The 19,868-nt window shown below is 41.2% G+C and overlaps 1 protein-coding gene across 3 annotated transcripts; it reads left to right on the forward strand.

Annotated features, from left to right (window-relative positions):
* The first annotated feature begins 2,220 nt into the window (after positions 1-2,220).
* si:ch211-207e14.4 (interleukin-17 receptor D) lies at positions 2,221-16,416 on the forward strand. 3 transcript variants are annotated; one of them, XM_041272984.1, is made up of 12 exons: positions 2,221-2,458; positions 4,718-4,802; positions 6,989-7,144; positions 7,970-8,088; positions 8,181-8,304; positions 9,970-10,008; positions 10,319-10,470; positions 11,122-11,196; positions 11,770-11,827; positions 13,249-13,395; positions 14,259-14,428; positions 15,749-16,416. In XM_041272984.1, the coding sequence occupies exons 1-12, from the start codon at positions 2,282-2,284 to the stop codon at positions 16,235-16,237; spliced, it is 1,791 nt and encodes a 596-aa protein (XP_041128918.1). In that variant the 5' UTR covers positions 2,221-2,281; the 3' UTR covers positions 16,238-16,416. The 3 variants fall into 3 exon arrangements, with proteins under 3 accessions (XP_041128918.1, XP_041128919.1, XP_041128920.1); XM_041272985.1 differs by lacking the exon at positions 15,749-16,416 and adding an exon at positions 15,188-15,715; XM_041272986.1 differs by lacking the exon at positions 15,749-16,416 and adding an exon at positions 15,191-15,714.
* The last annotated feature ends 3,452 nt before the right edge of the window (positions 16,417-19,868 follow it).

Genomic DNA, 19,868 nt, shown 5'->3' on the forward strand with positions numbered 1-19,868 from the left:
GAAGCATTGTAAAGCACAGAGAGGTATGGTAAAGCATAGGGAAGCATTGTAAAGCACAGAGAGGTCTGGTAAAGCATAGGGAAGTATTGTAAAGCACAGAGAGGTATGGTAAAGCATAGGGAAGCATTGTAAAGCACAAAGAGGTCTGGTAAAGCATAGGGAAGCATTGTAAAGCACAGAGAGGTCTGGTAAAGCATAGGGAAGCATTGTAAAGCACAGAGAGGTGTGGTAAAGCATAGGGAAGCATTGTAAAGCACAGAGAGGTGTGGTAAAGCATAGGGAAGCATTGTAAAGCACAGAGAGGTCTGATAAAGCATAGGGAAGCATTGTAAAGCACATAGAGGTCTGGTAAAGCATAGGGAAGCATTGTAAAGCACAGAGAGGTCTGGTAAAGCATAGGGAAGCATTGTAAAGCACAAAGAGGTCTGGTAAAGCATAGGGAAGCATTGTAAAGCACAGAGAGGTATGGTAAAGCATAGGAAAGCATTGTAAAGCACATAGAGGTCTGGTAAAGCATAGGGAAGCATTGTAAAGCACATAGAGGTCTGGTAAAGCATAGGGAAGCACTGTAAAGCACAGAGAGGTCTAGTAAAGCATAGGGAAGCATTGTAAAGCACAGAGAGGTCTGGTAAACCATAGGGAAGCATTGTAAAGCACATAGAGGTATGGTAAAGCATAGGGAAGCATTGTAAAGCACAAAGAGGTCTGGTAAAGCATAGGGAAGCATTGTAAAGCACAGGTTTGGTAAAGCATAGGGAAGCATTGTAAAGCACAGATAGGTCTGGTAAAGCATAGTGAAAAACATTGACAACCATTGTAAACTATGGTAACAGCTTAGTGTAGCCATGGGGAAAGCATAGGAAAACTACAAATATGCCAAGCAAATTTACCCTTAATCACGTATAGAGATAAACATGCTTTATGAATACCTCTTAAACGCAGCAAAATAGAATTCACTAGTCAGCACTTTGTCTACTGTTTTAGAGTGGCTTTATAGTTTACTGTCACTTTGAAATTAGTCCTGCCAGTTCTCTTGGTTTTGAAATTTAACCTCAACATGTGAAGTTCATGTTTCATGGCTTGGACAAAGCTTGACTTGCACAAGTGTTGTTACTTTAGCACTGCGATTCATTTCAGCTCATTGTCAAAGTGAGTCTGCCATGTTAGCCAATGTCACCTGAGCACATTGTGCTGTTTCCTCATAGCCGCTGCTGTGTTTGTAATGCTGGCATCAGCATCAGACATGTACTTACCTCTGGACCAAGCTTGAGGGCAATGCCTTTTATTTTTTTTCAATTCCCAATTCCCTTTTTAAAATCTCCTTTGAAGGACATGAAATTGAAGATGGGAATTGATATTTCAGGAGACATATCAACTGTGGACACGTTTTCAGCCAGTAACATGACCCCCAAAGACAATCCAAGGTCCAAGGATCTAGGAACTGCAAGCACAAAAAAAATTAAGGGAAGGAAACTGAGAACTTCCTTTAGCCCAGTGGAAATAAATTTGCTACAACAGGGGTTTATTTCGAAACTGCATATTGAGCACCTATAAAACTCAAGGCCAGGTAGGGTAATGTTACAGCACCACGCCCCTTGTGCAGAATTGTGCAATAAGGCAATGCACGTGATTGATGAGGGAATGATAGAAGCTCCACATTGCACAGGTACAGTTTAATGGAGCTAATCAAAAACAAATGCTTGTTCTGCTAAAATGCATTGACATTTATATTCGCACCAGCACAGTAGCGTATTACCAGCAATGCAAATGGAAACATTATCCTCAGCGGCAGATCTATAAAATGCACTTGATAGCCAATCTAGCCTGTGTCACATTGAACTGAAAAGCACCTTCCACATTATTTCAACCACAGTAAGAAACACTCGGAATGCTTGCAAACATCATGAAATGTTTAGAGGACGGTGAAAGAAAAATGAAGAAAAAATGTAATTTGAGAATAATTATAGGGCACATTCTTTGTTCTTTTTGTCGGAAATATTTTAACAATGAAAGGTAGGTTTCAACTGAGAATTTACTACGAAACAATTTGTCATTTGACAGACTGACTCTGCCGTTCTTCCCTGTTTTGAAAATCACTGCAATTAAACACTCAACACAAACTCTATAAGCAAAAACCCTGTAGTCACCACTCCCTGTTCTCCTCTCCCACTCCCGCTCCCTCTCCCTCTCCCTCTCATTCAAATATACAAAGCACTTCAATCTAAAGCAACACACACACATAGCAGAGTTGCAAACATGTAGACTAGACCAACCAGTTCCTATGTCTCGTCATGGAAATACAGACGGTTTTGCTATTTCTCTATATATTTGCTTGAATGACATGGCTGTATCATTTCTACACACGTTTCTTCTCATTTTTCTATGCTGTGGACTTTCTGAACAGAAAATGGACCCGGTCCTCTCACCGCAGAACTGTACATTAGACTGCATATTAAAGGTAGGTCGTTATCAGCGCCGCTCTTGGGAAAGATTTATTCATACAGATGGTGCATTTTGTTAAATAGTTGTAGGTATTTTAAAAAGGCTGATGGAATGCTATGATAAGGTTTTATAATGCACAGGGGAGAATGGACCTGGAATGCTACGATCACTTCTGGTCCTCACATGCAAAAAGGACAGCTTTGAAATCCAACAAAGAGCAATCCAAGGACTTATTATGAAGATTGAGGGAATCTTTTTAAAACAGATTGAAGCTAAAATCTAAAACAGAATGAAGTATTTTCTATCTCCGAACAGAGACCCCAACTGCAACTAGAAAGGACATAGGGTAGGAGGCGCTTCTTCACACAAAGAGTGGTGAGGGGATGGAATGGGTTACCTAGTCATGTTGCTGAAGGAGACTCTTCTTCACACAGACAGTGGTGAGGGGATGGAATGGGTTACCTAGTCATGTTGCTGAAGGAGTCTCTTCTTCACACAGAGAGTGGGGAGGGGATGGAATGGGTTACCTAGTCATGTTGCAGATGCAGAATCACTGGGATCCTTTAATATCAGTCAGCTATCTGGAACCGGACAAGAATAAAAATCAGGAAATATACTAAAACTGGACTATCAACAAGGGCTGTTTTCTGCTAAACTAAATAAGAAATGAGTAGTTCTTCCACGACTTAAAATGTTCAATTGTACCAAGGAGAGAGTGAAGACAAAATACAGTAAGCTGGGAGGAACCTTCGCTCTGGGTTTATATTATCACCAGAAGCCCTCTGTGAAATGTCAGTCTTATTATGTACTGTTTGCTGTATTCTTTCAAAACTAAACTAAATCTACTGTAGTACATTGAAGACATTACTGAAGGCTATATTATGTTTTATTTAGGCAGTAACAATTTTAACGATAAGGCACAAAATAAACATGTTTTAATACAACAAAGAAACAAAAAGGGAAAGGAAGAGGGGCAGGATTTTTGTTTCTAGGCTAAATGTACTGCCCTTGATTTACAGCATCTCCCAAATATGCTTCAAGCTCTCCTCTGCTCGTGGAAGGGGGAGGTTTTCGTGTCTTATTGTTGGTGCCGGTAGCTGCATGCCCACCTTTGCCTAACCGTGTTTTAACATTCACGTTTGAACGACATCAGCAGGGCGAATGTCTTTTGATTCTTTTGCCGTTTGGGGTTTTAAAGCTGATTATTCCTGTTCTATCATTGCGTACATTTGTGTCAGTCACTTAAATCCACTTCCATGAAACTTGAGAATTAGCCCTGGGGAAATGTCAGCATATATATATATATATATATATATATATATATATATATATATATATATATATATATATATATATATATAAAAGACGTGTTTCTACAAAATATTAGAATTCTGTTACCAAGCCAAACACTCCCTATAAAAGCTTCCCAAGGTAAATTTGCACAGCAAATTCTACAAAGGATTTACTGGGAATTTGGTTTGCCATCCTTTATTTTTTATAATATGCTTTACCATACCTCTCTGTGCTTTACAATGCTTCCCTATGCGTTACCATACCTCTCTGTGCTTTACAATGCTTCCCTACGCTTTACCAGACCTCTCTGTGCTTTACAATGCTTCCCTATGCGTTACCATACCTCTCTGTGCTTTACAATGCTTCCCTATGCTTTACCAGACCTCTCTGTGCTTTACAATGCTTCCCTATGCTTTACCATACCTCTCTGTGCTTTACAATGCTTCCCTAGGCTTTACCAGACCTCTCTGTGCTTTACAACCCTTCCCTATGCTTTACCATACCTCTATGTGCTTCACAATGCTTTCCTATGCTTTGCCATACCTCTCTGGGCTTTTCAATGCTTCCCTATTCTTTACCATACCTCTCTGGGCTTTACAATGCTTCCCTGTGCTTTACCATACCTCTCTGGGCTTTACAATGCTTCCCTGTGCTTTACCATACCTCTCTGTGCTTTACAATGCTCCCCTATGCTTTACCATACCTCTCTGTGCTTTACAATGTTTCCCTATGCTTTACCAGACCTCTCTGTGCTTACAATGCTTCCCTATGCTTTATAACGCTTTCGTTGTTCTTCAGTACATTTTGCTGTGCTTTTACTAAGGGAAACACAATATCATTATAGAACACATCTCTACAGAATAACTGGGTCTTCTGTCGGGAGGTCTAATGTCATAGGTGGGCTATGAGAAAATACTAAATACTAAATTGTAGGATGAGAAACATTTATTTGCTTCTAAATCCTTTGTTTGTGTGTTCACAGGGGAGACCAGAGTGCGAGTTTTGCTTCATCACAAGCAAGGATATTGAAACGACTCTGGGAATCGGTACACAAAGCCTCTTTGGCAGTAAGTGCTGGCATTGCTTTTGTTTTTTTAGTCTTCAATTATGAATTTCAGAAAGAAAGAGTAAAAGAAAAATCCAAAGGCAGATGCTTCGACCGAAAGTCTTTAATGAAGCTATGGAAAAAGACTTCAAGACGTTCACTGAATTTCTTTTAGAGTTTCTTGGTTCCACGCTATTGAGCACACTAATTACAGTCTGAGAGTCTGACAAGTGTCCCACTGTATATTTCTCAAGCGTATGATAAAACCCGGTTTCCCAGAAGTTTCTTGTATTCTTGGAACACAGTGAGTGGTCATTACCAGCACCAGCTCGTTCTTTTGGACAGTAATGAACATTTGGGAGGGTGTCAAAACTCCCTCTGGATGTAATTAAATAAAAAGCAAGAAGAAAGCATGTGTCAAGCGCCAGACCACATCAGAAGAGAGCCAGCGACGCTGAAAAGCAAACATCAGGTCTGGTTCGCATTCAAACATCAGAAAAACAAAAGCAGAACCAGACTGAATTGAGTTCTTCCTTCATCAGATGGAACTCATTTAATATCTAACCTGGCACGCCAACATCTGGAATTTAGGGGGTGGGGTATAAAAGGATAACAAATATGCTTGTTTGTTGAGCAGGTGTGTAGGAGAGAGAAAACTACAGACAGTTTTTTCAAATCTGCATCACAGTTAAAATTTATACTTGGCAGCAGTAAAAAGAAAGCTTTGTCCCAACTGGATATGCAGTCTAACCATGGTAAATGTACATTTTTTATATATTTTTTTTATTTACCAAGACAGCTGATCTCCATTATTTTTGTATCTTTGCCAGTACTAGTGGTGTGCAGGGTGAGTCATAGAGTCAGAGGAGTGTAGGAGTCCCAGAGGGTCTCCCCTGGTAAAGGCACGGCTGCATGGTGTGCAGGGTGAGTCATAGTCAGGGGAGTGCAGGGGTCCCCCGAGGGTCTCTCCTGGTAAAGGCATGACTGCGTGGTGTGCAGGGTGAGTCATAGTCAGGGGAGTGCAGGGGTCCCCCGACGGTCTCTCCTGGTAAAGGCATGACTGCGTGGTGTGCAGAGTCGTAGAGTCAGGGGAGAACAGGTTCCTGGCTGTGCCAAGCTGAGAGTCCACAGGGATCACTGACTCTAGCGCTCCCATGGGTCAGAAAGGCAAAGGGACTGTTTTCTCTCACCCCGCTACAGTGGCCCCTACTGCAGACACCTGCCGGGCTTGTCCTCCAGGGGGCAGTAGCTCACATCCGTGGTGGAGCGCCTGGATGTAAAGAGGCGATTGGCTTGGAGTTAAGAGGATGTAGTTGGGGGAAAATATCCTGTTGTATGAAATGACTGATGACTCCGATCGGTAGCAGTTCAAGAAGTTTTATTACAATGCGCGCAAGGGAAGAGAAGCAGTTACATGAACACACTCTCTCTTAGCTTAGTACGAGGTGGCTCAATACTTATACATGTTCAGCATAGCAACATTGAGCAGATATATATGTCAATAATATTATAGAACAATCTTGAAGTTCTTCCTATAAGGAGTTGTTTTTTGCTCAAAGCTCAGGAAAAGACTTTTATTCATGTTGCAAAAGAAGAACCGCCAAATTTCAAGAGTTGGGGATTACTACAAATGACTACAACTCAAATCTGCAGAGTGCTCTAGTTATATAGGAAAGATAACTGCACTCAAATCTGCAGAGCGCTATTGTAATATAGGAAAGAGAACTCCACAATAATTGAAAAGGGCTGCAGAGCTCTGTACTTGCAAGAGTATTGCATGTATAGGTCAGCTGTGATGAGGTAGAATGGGACCACAGTAAGTTAACTACACCCTTCCAAAATGATCTTCAATGGCAATGCAATGGGTCTTTACTAGCAGTGGTAGCACACAGGCAGCTACGATGGGATGAGACTGCCATTGATAGAATGGGACCCCAGTGGAAACATATTATGAGATAGCAATGGGACCCCAATAGTATTAACCAGTACATTATGCTTCCATATCAGTACCAGACAGACAGCGCCATACATTGTACAGTGTGCTATCATCTTCTACTACATCACCATCTATGCCCATTGAAATCATATGGATAGGCAAGGGCTGGACGCTAACTGCATACCAGTGTGCCAGTAGCCCAACTCATCAGCCGGTGGGATTTCAGTCGCTGTTCTATAAAAGATGTGTGTGTCTCTCTCTCTCCTCCCCAGGCTGTGTCCCCAGGCCCTGCTTTTCTCTGCTTGGATCCGACTCCCCTGCCTGCCATCATTTTGTGAAGGCTCCAGAAAGTGTCCAGCTCGTTTTCCTGAACACGTCCAACCTGGACAAGGACTCGGTAGTGGTCACGTGGAAACCCAATGAATATGGTAACTACCAATCGCGTTGTGCTTCCACCTAGTTCAGGGTGGAGCCAGCTATAAAACAGAGTGTCAGTGTTGTAAATCAGTGTGTTTCTCTAGCCCGTTGCTAATTCACAAACCAGAGTGAGTTCCAGAGTACTCAACGTGGCTGTAGCAAAGCGGAAGGCACCAATTTAAGAATAAAAGATCCAGGTTATATCAGAAAATGATCTGTTCAAGCAATATTACAAAGCCAAACTCTTGCATTCAGAGGCTGGTGTCCGGTTTGAGCATATAGGGTTTTGCAAAACATTTTAGTGCTGAACAATGTGGTACAACTCCTAGAGTTTTTATGGTTAAAGAATCCTCTATAGAAGTTCAGATGCAATAATAATTGATTATTGATTGCCGCAACTTCTTTTGCAAGCCTCAATTGAACATTCATCAATTAAAAACGACCTTAAATTACTTGGCATTCTGAGAGGCTGCCCAAGGGTAACGTGCCAGTTGACTTAAATGTGCCAAACAGGCATGAAATCCAGAGAGTACAAAGTATCTCTTTATCACCCTTTATCTAGGACAACGTGAGCCCTTGATAAAGGAAACAAAGAGGAAATTGGAGCAAATATTTTGTTAAAAGACCCGACTGTTTCTTCTGCACTTGATGATATAAGACTATAGAGAGTATGCACTTTTATATTGTCAGTTTGAACGCTTTGCATTGGTATGTTATTTATGTTTTTTAGTGTTGGCTAGTGTAGTGGCAAGCAATTGAGTCTGAAGGCTTCTGTCACGTGGAATGTGTCTTGTGTGTGATCTCGTACCCGCTCTCCCTGTCTCTTCCTCTCGTAGGTATAGAGTTCCTGCGTGGGTTCCAGGTGTCATTACAGAAGCTGGGGGGGATGCTAGTGGACTGTCAGCTGCTCCTGTTCAATGCCAACCTGTCACTGGGGGCAACTGATGCACAGCGGGTACAGTACAACTAGAAACCTGTCTGCCAAGGAAAAAAGCTTACCTCTCTAAAACCAGGCATAAGCCAGACCAAATGTTCGCTTCGTTTCAGGTATACCGCTCAGATCCGTTTCCCAGTTTGGAACTAGACTCCCAGTACGTCGTCAAAGTGATGCCTCTTCCAGTACCAGAGGTATGGGAGAGTCTTCATCACAGCCACCAGTTCAGCACTCGCTGTGAGTCTCTCCACTGGTTTTATTTATTTATTTATTTATTTATTTATTTGGAAGACACCTTTATCCAAGGCAACTTACAGGTGCTACAGGGCAGTACAGAGTTGTAATGCAAGCTTATTAATAATATAGTGATCTTTATTGTTATATAGAACCTTTCATAGTGGATCACCATTACAAAGCTCTTTACAAGATACAAGACTAGGGTGTGTGATCTATGCATCAGCTGCAGAATCACTTACAACAACATCTCACCCCAAAGACGGAGCACAAGGAGGTTCAGTGACTTGCTCAGAGTCACACAGAGAGTCAGTGGCTGAGCTGGGATTTGAACCGGAGACCTCCTGGTCTTCAACCGCTGGACCACACACCCTCCCAAGCTTAATATTCTAATACAGTATAGTTTACAGTAAGTGCAAATAATACTACTACTAGAATACAATATGAACTGGGATACATTAAGATTGCAACAAGTTACATTTACAGTGACACAGCAGCAGTGCAAGGATAGTCCATGACATGAGGAGCCGGTAACGTGGTGCCGAGGTCAGGCAAGTCCAGTGCAGAGTAGGAGGTGCAGAGCAAGAGATCTATTAGTCCAGGTTTGAGGTTTCCCAGTTGACCTGTTCAATTCAATGGGATTTTTAATGTTAATTCGGTTTCCATGTCACACCATGTCCTCACTCACGTCCGTGATCACTGCCTGTGCCCCGCTCCTGTGCATATTTTGTGTTTATATGTATGTGTGCAGTGTACCACGGGTGATTTAAAATGTATATTTGTATTTAGGCACAGGGATTGTGCAATCATTCAACGTGCAGATTAAAAAGGTATATTGTTATGTGAGCATGTGTGTGTGTGGAATAATGGGTGATAGGAAGGAAGTTAGAATCCTCCCTGCAGAAACGTGTGGGGAAGCGGCTGGAATCGTGAATTGAATACGTGATTACATGACTAATTAAGGCTCCACAGCTGTATAAATAGGGTGAACACGGGTGAAACAGCGTTGGTGGTAGATCGAGAGTCAGGAGGTGAAGTAGAAACTAAAATTAGCAATTGCTAAGCGCGCTGTTTAGACGCCTGCACGATGCTTGTTTATTTCGTTCCATGCCGTTTTCTTTTGTGTGTGAAGTGTTTTGTTTGTTTAAACCTTTTATTTATAATAAACAGCGCAACAGCTCATTCACGCACAGTGCGGTGTGGTTCTTGCGAGTCTGATGTCATCGCAAGCCATCCTGCCCAATAGACGCTCCTGCGGGACTTACAAACAGAATCCATCTGGCTTTCCAGACTCAAAATCCAGCTGAGCCATTGTTTTTCAAATGCCGTACAAAAGAGAGAAATGGAAACAGATTTTGTATAAAAAATCCTGATGAAAAACAGTCCGATGATTGTGCCTCCTTGTGGATCCCAACTAAAAACATCCTCATGCAATACAGCTAAAGCACACAGCACATTCAAGATACTTTGCTGAGCAAATTATAGTACATTCACTCATGCCCCAAATCAGTCTGGGGCTGCAGCAGGTTCCACCAGCAGTCTACAATCCAATCTCAGGCATACTGGAAAATAAGAAACTCATTAGAGATTTTGTGCTAGAATTAAAATCAGCAACATTTAGTTTTTAGTTTTTCACTTGTCAATGGGGTTTGTTTACTGTTTTCACAGCTTGCTTAGAAAAGATGGGCTTACAGAAATGCAGATCTGGTAAGAAAAAATAAATGTTATTATTATTATTTTTATCACAAAGCAGACACATGCAGGGCTTGTCCTCCAGAGGGCGGTAGCTCACATCTGATGTGTAGCTCCTGGGTGTAAAGAGGCAATTGGCTTGGGGATCAGAGGACGCCCTGCTGACCTTCACTTCTCCTGTTGTGGGGAGTTGCTGCGGTGAGGGAACGTAAAGGAGATTCTAAATTGGGGAGAAAATATGGGTGTAAAAAAAAAAAAAAATTAACCTAGTCCTAATTTTACAAGAAGCATCTTTTAAAGGTACTTTTTTTTAATGTCTCCATAGACTGGCAGCCCAATCCCAAAACTGTCAAGGTGCAACAGATTGGGACAGATGTCAGCGTGACCTTTGAGCTGGCCCCCACCAGTCTGAACATCCACGATTATTTCACCTTCTGTGAGGGCAGGGGGTTGAAAAATATAACCAAGATAAGAGTGGTGAGTTAACTGCTAGGGGCCAGTACAAGTGCTTGTTTCAGTGTATATTTTAAACATTCTCCCGAGAGGCGCATCCAGTGTGTAGTGCAGAATGCCCCCTATAGCCTGCTGGTCACCGGTTCTAGCCCAGGTTATTTCACCTGTATCATGCTTTCATCTGAACAAGGAAGCATGACACAGGACTATATTATAAACAGAGGTTCTAAATTTAGTTTTTAACCAGTGGTTAAAAATGGCATTAAAAATGTCGGCTTTTTTAAACAGGCTTTCATATCAGGATCCTGATTAGAAAAACAAGTATAGAGGGTCCCCAAGGGTCTCCCCTGGTAAAGGCACAGCCGCAGGGTGTGCAGGGGGAGTCACACAGTAAGGGGAGCGCAGGGGTCCCCGAGGGTCTCCCTTGGTAAAGGCACGGCCGCGGGGTATGCAGGGGGAGTCACATAGTAAGGGGCGTGCATGCTCTTCACTGGGGTTTCCACTGGGAGTCTTGACTCTGGCGTTCCCGCGGGTTGCAGAGGCAAAGTGACTGTTTTTCCTCATGGCACTACATCTCCCCCTACTGAGACCAGCAGGGCTTGTCCTCCAGGGGCTGGTAGCTCATATCCTCTTAAACCCCAAAAAAATAAAATAGACTGCCTTCTCTTTTCTCAGAATGACAAGGAGAATGTGACTCACCATAGCTTCATACTGTCCAACCTCAAACCTGGCGTCAACTACTCCTGTGAGGTAACTTTTTAGTTTTAAGATGTGTGACAAATGTTTACCAGAAAAAGCACAGAAAGGTACGGTAAAGCATAGGGAAGCATTGTAAAGCACAGAAAGGTACGGTAAAGCATAGGGAAGCATTGTAAAGCACAGAGGTCTGGTAAAGCATAGGGAAGCATTGTAAAGCACAGAGAGGTCTGGTAAAGCATAGGGAAGCATTGTAAAGCACAGACAGGTCTGGTAAGGCATACTAAAAGCAAGTCAAACCATCATCAAGTTTCCCATCATCCTCCTGCTCACTGGTAAATCCATCTCAGTTACATATGTGAGCGGGAGGATGATGGGAAATGTAGTTCTGAGAGGTCCATGCAGGTACATGTAAAGCCATCTTGAGGCAGGGAATGCAATTAAAAAATTTAAAAAAGTGGTCAAAATGTACAAATAAAAAAAACAAAACGCACACCTTGCGTAAACAGTTGTAGCAACACATGGGAACATGTAACACGATAAAATAAAAAGGTCCTTATGTGCCCTTTAACTGGATATGAATGTTTAAGTGCTACTTTCAAACCTGTCTTTCTCTGTGCTGTCTAGATATCAGCTGACATTACGGACCCTCTAAAAACACACATCAGGTTTCAGGTAGGAAAAGGTAATTTCCACCCAAAAATGTTTCTGCTTCTGGTTAAAGCGCTGCTGGAATGGAACCAGGGCAGGTGTGAGCATGCAAGAAAAATTCTGTGTAACTGCACATGAGATCAGGGAGCAAGGAGCAGGGAGTTTCTGCAACTCCACCTGCTATATAGCTTGCTACTTTCGGGACTTTTGGCACCGTCTTTCTTGTGTAAAAACAAACAACTGTGGAACCACAGCTGAATTCAAACAGAACAGCACCTGTATATGTATTCTCATACACAAAAGAACACACTCAAAACACAGCCTAGCCCACGGTGTTTCACTCAACTTTGTAAGCCATTAACTACAAACTGGATGGCTAAGCTGTTTACCAGCAACAAACATGTATCATTTTACACACAAGAATACAACACGGTACCTTCCCTGGCCTTTGCCTTAACAAAGATACAAACCAAACAATTTCCCCGTTACAGAAACCTGCCTACTGCTTACTAACTTCGTCTGCCCTGACACAAGCTCAGGGGCATGCTCAAATATTGATTTCTGCTTATCAATGTACTGCGTTTGCCCTTTCGATCACTCACAAACTGAATGGATTCCGTGCAGTTAAGGACTGGCGTGTCTCCCCTTAATGTTCGAGTCCACTGCAGTTGTACAATTAGTGGAAAAAACGCACATTTTTTAAATCATGCCATTGTATGCTGAACTGAAAACCTGAAAAATACTAAAGGGAAAGCACTTGTGAAGCAGAATTGAGAACTTGAATGCAGCGTTCCTGAAATGCAGTGCGGTTTATTTGCACACCGCGTTGAGCCTATTTTAACGCTCTGGAAACTGACAATGAAATATCTTTGCCAGAACTCATGAAGGTCTGTAAAGAACACGACCTGGGACTCCTGTATCCTGATGCATTCGACCTACTGACGCTTTTGGCTATGCTACCTGTTACAGTTGCAACTGCAGAAAGATGTTTCAGTGTGAAAAAGCTCCATAGCGTATGGACTTTCATTGAAATGGCGAGTGTAATGCTATTTATTTATATATACCATATCAACATATATATATATATATATATATATATATATATATATATATATATATATATATGTGTGTGTCCCCAAATTTGTATTCCTGTGCTCAATTCAAATAATTTGCTTAATTAGACCCTTTTACTTGTTTTCAGCTCTTACACACTTGCAGTTCAAATTACTTATAAAATGTTATGGCTAACTTGAAATACCGATTGAAACTTTATCCAAGAGCTGACGAATTCAAATAAAAAGGTCTAATTAAGCAAATTATCGGTTGAATTAAGGGTCTAATTAAGTAACTGAGAGCGCGGCTGGAATGAAAACCAGGACCTCAGGACCGAGTTTGAGAAGACCTGTGCTACAGGGTGTTCTGTGACGCTTCAAGCTGATTTCTGATTCTCCCCAGTGAATGCTGAACCCCAGAGCTCCAACCCTATTCTCCTGGCTGTCCTGCTGGCTCTGGCGCTCCTCGTTCTGACCGTCACCGCGGTCCTGCTGCTGCTGCCCCGGGCGTTCAGGAGAACGAGGAAGCGGCGGCAGTATCAGTTCAGGGGTGAGTCTGCAGGAAAACTCAAGAGAAACTCAGAGAAAGCAGGACTCGTTCAGGACGTTTGCAATCCTTCCCATTGACACACACACACACACACACTGTGTTCCTTTCATAAAAGTACAAAGAAAAAAAAACACAATATAATTACAACCACTCGGAATGACTGCAAACTTGGTAAAAAAAAATTAAAAAACTAAATAAATAACTAAAATGCTTTATGTAGTAGGGGTGCATCTGCTCAAACTTTAAGTCAAGTTGACAGCTGTTCCTTTATCAGCTAATGGCTATAGGCCACTTACTGAGGTCACACACAGACACCAGTAGAAATCTGTTCTGGTAATGCTCTCAATGTTATTGGGGCGAACAATGATAACACTGTGTAACACAATTTTTGTTCTTGGGTAGTAAGTGTTATTTCCTAATTGCTTATACCTCAAAAGTATAGAAAATGGCTGTAAATACAGTATAAACGTAAATCTCGAAAAACTACTCACTTCTAAATCTTTTGTAGTCATTTTTGTATTACTTTAGTATAAATACATGTTAATTTGGATTCATATGTTGTTTTTTTCTGACTTTATGTGAACGAAAAGACACACATTTGCCCGTTTTCCCATTGGAAATAGTGATATTTTGAAATATCACTGTCCTGGTCACAAAAGCAAAGTTTGTGGGGAATAATGGCCATTTTCTATACTTTTGAGGCATAAGCAATTAGGAAATAACGCTTACTACCCAGGAACAAAAAAAAAAAAAAAATTGTTACACGGTGTAATCTAAGACAAACAGTCAACTGCTGTAAAGTATTAAGCTACTGAGATAGACTACAGCTGTTCAGCTGATTCTCTGCTGGCTTCTTTTTTCAGATGTTCAGTCGGAAGGCGACTTGAAAGAGGGTCTCTTCCAAGTCTCTGGTTTGAGTTCTCCGGTCTCGCCCCCCCGTGTGTTCGTCTGTTACTCCAGCGCAGACGGGCCCGCGCACGTTGCCGTGGTGATGAGATTCGCCGCCTTCCTGCAGCAGCATGCCTCAACTCGGGTAAGAACAGCCAGCACGAGAGACCAACTGAGAGCTAAGGGATCGTGTATTTAAGTGTAGTACAGAAACCAGGACCAGAGGACACTGTGGGGAAAGCTGAGACAGACTCAGGATAGAGGGAAGGAGACACTTCTTCACGCAGAGTGGGGAGGGGATGGAATGGGTTACCTAGTCATGTTGCTGAAGGAGACTCTTATTCACAGAGAGTGGTGAGGGGATGGAATGGGTTACCTAGTCATGTTCTTGAGACAGAATCACTGGGATCCTTTAAGACCCGACTTGACAAAGTTCTGAGATCAACCGGCTGCTCGGAACCGGATGATCTTAGATGGGCCGAATGACCGTCTCTCGTTCGTACATTTTCTTATGTTGTTATGGGTTATCTACATTGCCATCACACCTATGGGTTACTCTAATATTTAAATGAATTAGTGCTGTAGTCTTGTACCCCCTGTGATTTCAAAACACGTGTATTTGATTTGTCTTCAGCATAGCCTGCTTAACAATAATAATAATAATAAAAAAAAATCTATAACTGATAGATAAGTGTATTTCTGTTAAAACAGTCCTTATAGAAGTTTCCCATAGTAAAAGCATAGCAAAGTGTAATAAAGCATGGTAAAGCACAGGTATATATATATATATATATATATATATATATATATATATATATATATATATATATATATATATATATATATATATATAATATATACATAAAAACATATATAATAAAAAAAAGTTTTCCATTACCTTCAGCAGATTGTCTTGGTTTCCTGTCTCTGCACCAAACACTTCTCGTCAGACAATCAGAGTCCACTTCAGCGGTCACTAGTTTCCTGTGATATCACAGAAACCACCCCCCCACCCCCCAGCAGCATTGCAAAATGGATGAACGACTTGAATATTTTACTAAATACATGAAATGCAGAACAGTATTAATAAACAGTACTTGCCATTTAAATGAACTTTTTTTTATATTCCCTTATTCTTCCTTTCACGCTGTCTGGAGTGACCTGTGAAACCTTGATTCTGAAATTGGACAGTGCAAGGCGTAAAGGGCAACTGTTACCCAGGGCGATCGTTTGTTGTGCAGCCAAACCATTCATGTGCAAATGGCCAAGACTGGTGTTACCGTTGTGTAATAGATCTGATTCATGAATTAGTAAGACTGAATTCTGCATTAGACGTACCTGCTGATTGCAAGGGTAGGTTAGCGGTTTGTGTCCGGTCCTCGCCTCTCCACTCCATTCAACAGGTTGAGATGAAACGCGAGTACAGTAACAAGACCTTTATATGTAATGCTTATTTCTCCACTAGGTGTCTCTCGACTTGTGGGAGACTCTGAGGATGGCAGAGGAAGGACCAATGGGCTGGATGTGTCGTCAGATTGAGGAGAGCGACTTTGTGCTGGTGGTGTGCACCAGAGGGCTGCGGGCCCCCAATCAGGGAGAGGGGGAAGCAGGGCAGGGGGACACTTCACAGGCAGCCGTTGCACACATCGGAGAGGAAATGGGACGTGCAAAGTCCAGGGGGGAGGATCTGTCGAAATACATCACCGTTTTCTTTGAGTATTCGACAGAGGATGAGATACCGAGCATCCTGAGGCTGGCTTCCCAGTATCGCCTCATGCAAGATCTGCCATTGCTGTTTTCGCACCTCCACAAGGTGGTGCTGCAGGGTCCGGGCAGGCAGCTGCAGGTAGAGAATATGTCCCAGGAGAGCTACATAAAAGTGCCAGCGGGGGCTCTGCTCTATAGCGCCATCCAAAAGGCTAGCTGGTTCTGCAGGAAGGGGCAGATGCTTTAGGTGAACGTTTAGAGTTTGTGAAAGCGAAGCAAAAGCCTTTTGGTTTCTTTTTCCAGCTCGAGTGACCCAATTTCTGGGGAAATATTTATGGTTAAGAATCATACAGTACAGCTCTGGCCAGAAGTTTTGCGTCACTCTATAGAATGAATTCATTTTGTTTCATGAAGTCAAATGAAACCTGTTGAATAATGTTACATTAACATATTGAATTACACACCGCTTTGTAGTTTGACACAAACTGAAAAAAATGTGACACTTTGAAATCTAACATGAAATACTGTACTACAGTTCCGGCTTCCATAGACACCATATCATTTTGTCATGTTCTCATAGGTTTTTTTTTTTTTTTTCTCAATCCTAAAATTCTAGGTGATGCAAAGGTTTTGGGCAGAGCTGTAAACGAAACGCGTGCGATGGAGAAAACGGATCCTGGATAGGTGTTGTGTGTACATGCAAAAGATATTTAAAACCTTGTTTCAGCAGCTTCCCAATGAAGAACAATTAACTGTCGCAAGTCCTAAGACAATCTTCGTCGAGTGGAGCTGAAATGTCCCGGGAAGGGAACAATGTTTTGAGCTTGCATTCCAACACCTGCAGATACTTACACTGACATCATCATTGTAGCTTCTGTACTGTTCCTTCCAGAAACAGCATGGGTCCTTCATTTTGAACGTTTTAACCACAATCTACACAGTTCACATATACTGCAACTGGGTTCTTGCACAAACTTATATCCAAATTGGACTGTCGGCTCTATTTCTACTTTAACGAAGTTGAAGACAAAGGATCAGGGATTTTATGATGGCTGTCATGTCCTCTGTAACTGTGTACAAGTTTGTTTGTGTTGAATCTTCTAGCGTTAGAACAGAAAACAAAGTGATAACTGATCACTTTTACTGACCATTGTTGGTAATGGAACAGAGACTGATCACAGAATACAGCTGTATACCAAATACAAAAGACAGTAACTCAAAGCATACGGTCTCTAAATGCCCAAACCTGACCTCAATATGATAGCCACATAAAGTGACCACAGCATACTAGTGTTTTTAATAAGCCAGCAAATATAATGAAGTCAATGCCTCCAATGAAGACACGAGGCTTTGACAGTGGTGGTGGCAGCATTGTAACATTACTGACAAGAAAGGGTTAATTTGTTCGGCTATGACAGCCATGATCGAATTTGAATTTAGAAATCACAGAATGCAGCCGTGTACCGAGTACGAAGCCAGGATCTCAAAGCATTACATGAGGGGCTGTAGGTTTCGACCTCGAGTTTCTATTACACTGAAAATATGAAGTCTGCATCTCAAAACAGCATGTGAGATATTAGCAGTTGAAGTTACAAATCAGCTAGAATTACACAGATAGTAATGTGAAAATGCCGAATTGCTTGCTTGTATTGTAATGTGCATAATCCGCCAATTGCTTCAGTCAATCTTATAAAAACTGCGATTATAATGGTGTGTATTTCTGAAAATCTCAGACGTGGACTGAAATGTGACGTTTTACAAGGATCCTTGCATGCTAAAGTATGTGCATTCGTTTTTCTTTTCTTTTTTTAAATATGTTCCAATAATATGCGGAGTGCAGAGGGTCATGCAATCAGGAGCTTGCTGGTTCAAATCCTGGTTGCGCCAAGTTGATGGCTGGGCTGAGGCGACGCATCGTATCGTTTGACAGCTGTCGATAGTTAAGCCTGTTTATCATTTTTGTATAAAGGGTTAAGCAAAGGAAAGCTTTTATTTTTTATTAAATTTGAAGTCGGCAATTGCATGAAGCGCAGAGCTTCTCTGCTCCCCTCAGGTCTGACTCACTGAATCTGCATGCGATTGAGCTCATTCTCCCCCCTGCCCTGCCCCCTGTGAGTGTTTACTGATGGGATTGGATCTGTGCAGGAGTCTCCAAAGTAACAGAGCAAGTTGAGAGCGATGTGCTAGAATTACAAATGCTGTATCGACCGAGCAGCAATGCCTTTCGCCGTTTGGCAATTATTTTCAAAATTAAGACAGCAAGAAAGTAAAGAATGTTCAGGATACTCCCGTAACACAACTAATTAGTGTGACCATTAATGGCAAAACCTGAAACAAAATCTGCATTTATTGATCTGAATTACTATTAAAAAATGAAGAAAAACAACCAAGATCGTTACAAAAGTTGTAGCTTTGTTCAGAAGTATTAAGCATCCCGGCAACGCTCGTCCCTAATGAGCAGGTATTCAATAATGCTGGGCAGATTGTATGCAGGTGCCAGTCATTGCTTAAATTGAAACAAAATGTGGACACTATCATGTTCCTTAACACAAATATAAGCCATGGACAACACTCTTGTTACTAAACTGCTGTGGACAGTGGTAACTTTTAAAAAATGCGTTACTAGCAATATGAGAGAGTAATCCACAGCTCCACATGTATTTCATAACGTCAATTAACTGATGTATCAGATTTTTTGGAGAACGACATATTGATGGTGAAAAATTAGGCATTGCCCGAGCCTTACTGGGGACCCACTGGGGGACGCTGCGTTGGCTTATGCGCTCCTGCAGGATTAGGGAGGAAAATCGTCTGGGGTTAGTTTACCTCATTGCACTTCAGCAATCCTAGAGGTCAGGTGCTCCCACAAGTCTAAGCTGATATTTCCCAGGCTGGGCTCTCTGAAGCTTTATACCACACATTGGTTTGGAGAGTAAGGCGAGTGAAATTTCTACACATCAGACCATTAAGTTCTATGTACATATTCATCTTTGCATCATAATTTACTCTTTTTACTGTACAGCTCAGGCCAAAAGTTTGCCTCACCCTATAGAATTAACAAATTTAGCTTCACAAAGTCGAACGAAGCCTGATGAATAATGTGACCTTCACATAGTGAATTACACACCGCTTTGTAGTTTTCCCATATACTTAACAAAAAATGGACCAACTGAAAAATGTGACATTTCTAAATCGAAAATTAAATACTGTACTACTATTCCGGCTTCCGGTAGACTTTTGCAATATCGTTGCGATATTATGTCTAGGTCTGTAGGTCTGTATACGATTATGATGTATGTGTTTTTTTTGCTGTTGCAAATAATGTAATGCATATGGAAATTCCTACATTTTACTTTTATATTACAAAAAGCAAAATGGTACATTTGAAAATTATATATATATTTACAATGCATGGTCTGTTTATTGACAAATAAAATATAATAGGTACTGTGAAATGTTCTGCGTTGTATATTAAATATAATTATTAACCACTTCCTCCAAAAATGGAAAAAATGACTCACTCCTTGAATTTATTTTTAAATTCTACTGTGCTACTTTTTAATATTTATATATTTACAAACATAATAATCTTCAGCGAAAAACCATCTAAAACTTGGAAATAATATTAACAGTCTTCTTTGGGTGGTTTAAAAAAAAAAGTATTTTCTTTTTTTTTTAATAATAAACAAACAGAAACACAGGTGTATCAGAATCCTACAAAAAAATTAAGTATTGGCTCAATGTTAGGCATATTTTCAAAGCATTTAGTTAAAAGCCTAAATTATCTTCAATTGATTAAAACAATTCAACAATTAGAAACACACAATGTATTTGAGTACATAACAATTTGTAGCCCACGTTATAAATTACCAGCTTAT

The sequence above is a fragment of the Polyodon spathula genome, chromosome 16 (assembly GCF_017654505.1).
Source record: "Polyodon spathula isolate WHYD16114869_AA chromosome 16, ASM1765450v1, whole genome shotgun sequence".
Lineage (NCBI taxonomy): Eukaryota > Metazoa > Chordata > Actinopteri > Acipenseriformes > Polyodontidae > Polyodon > Polyodon spathula.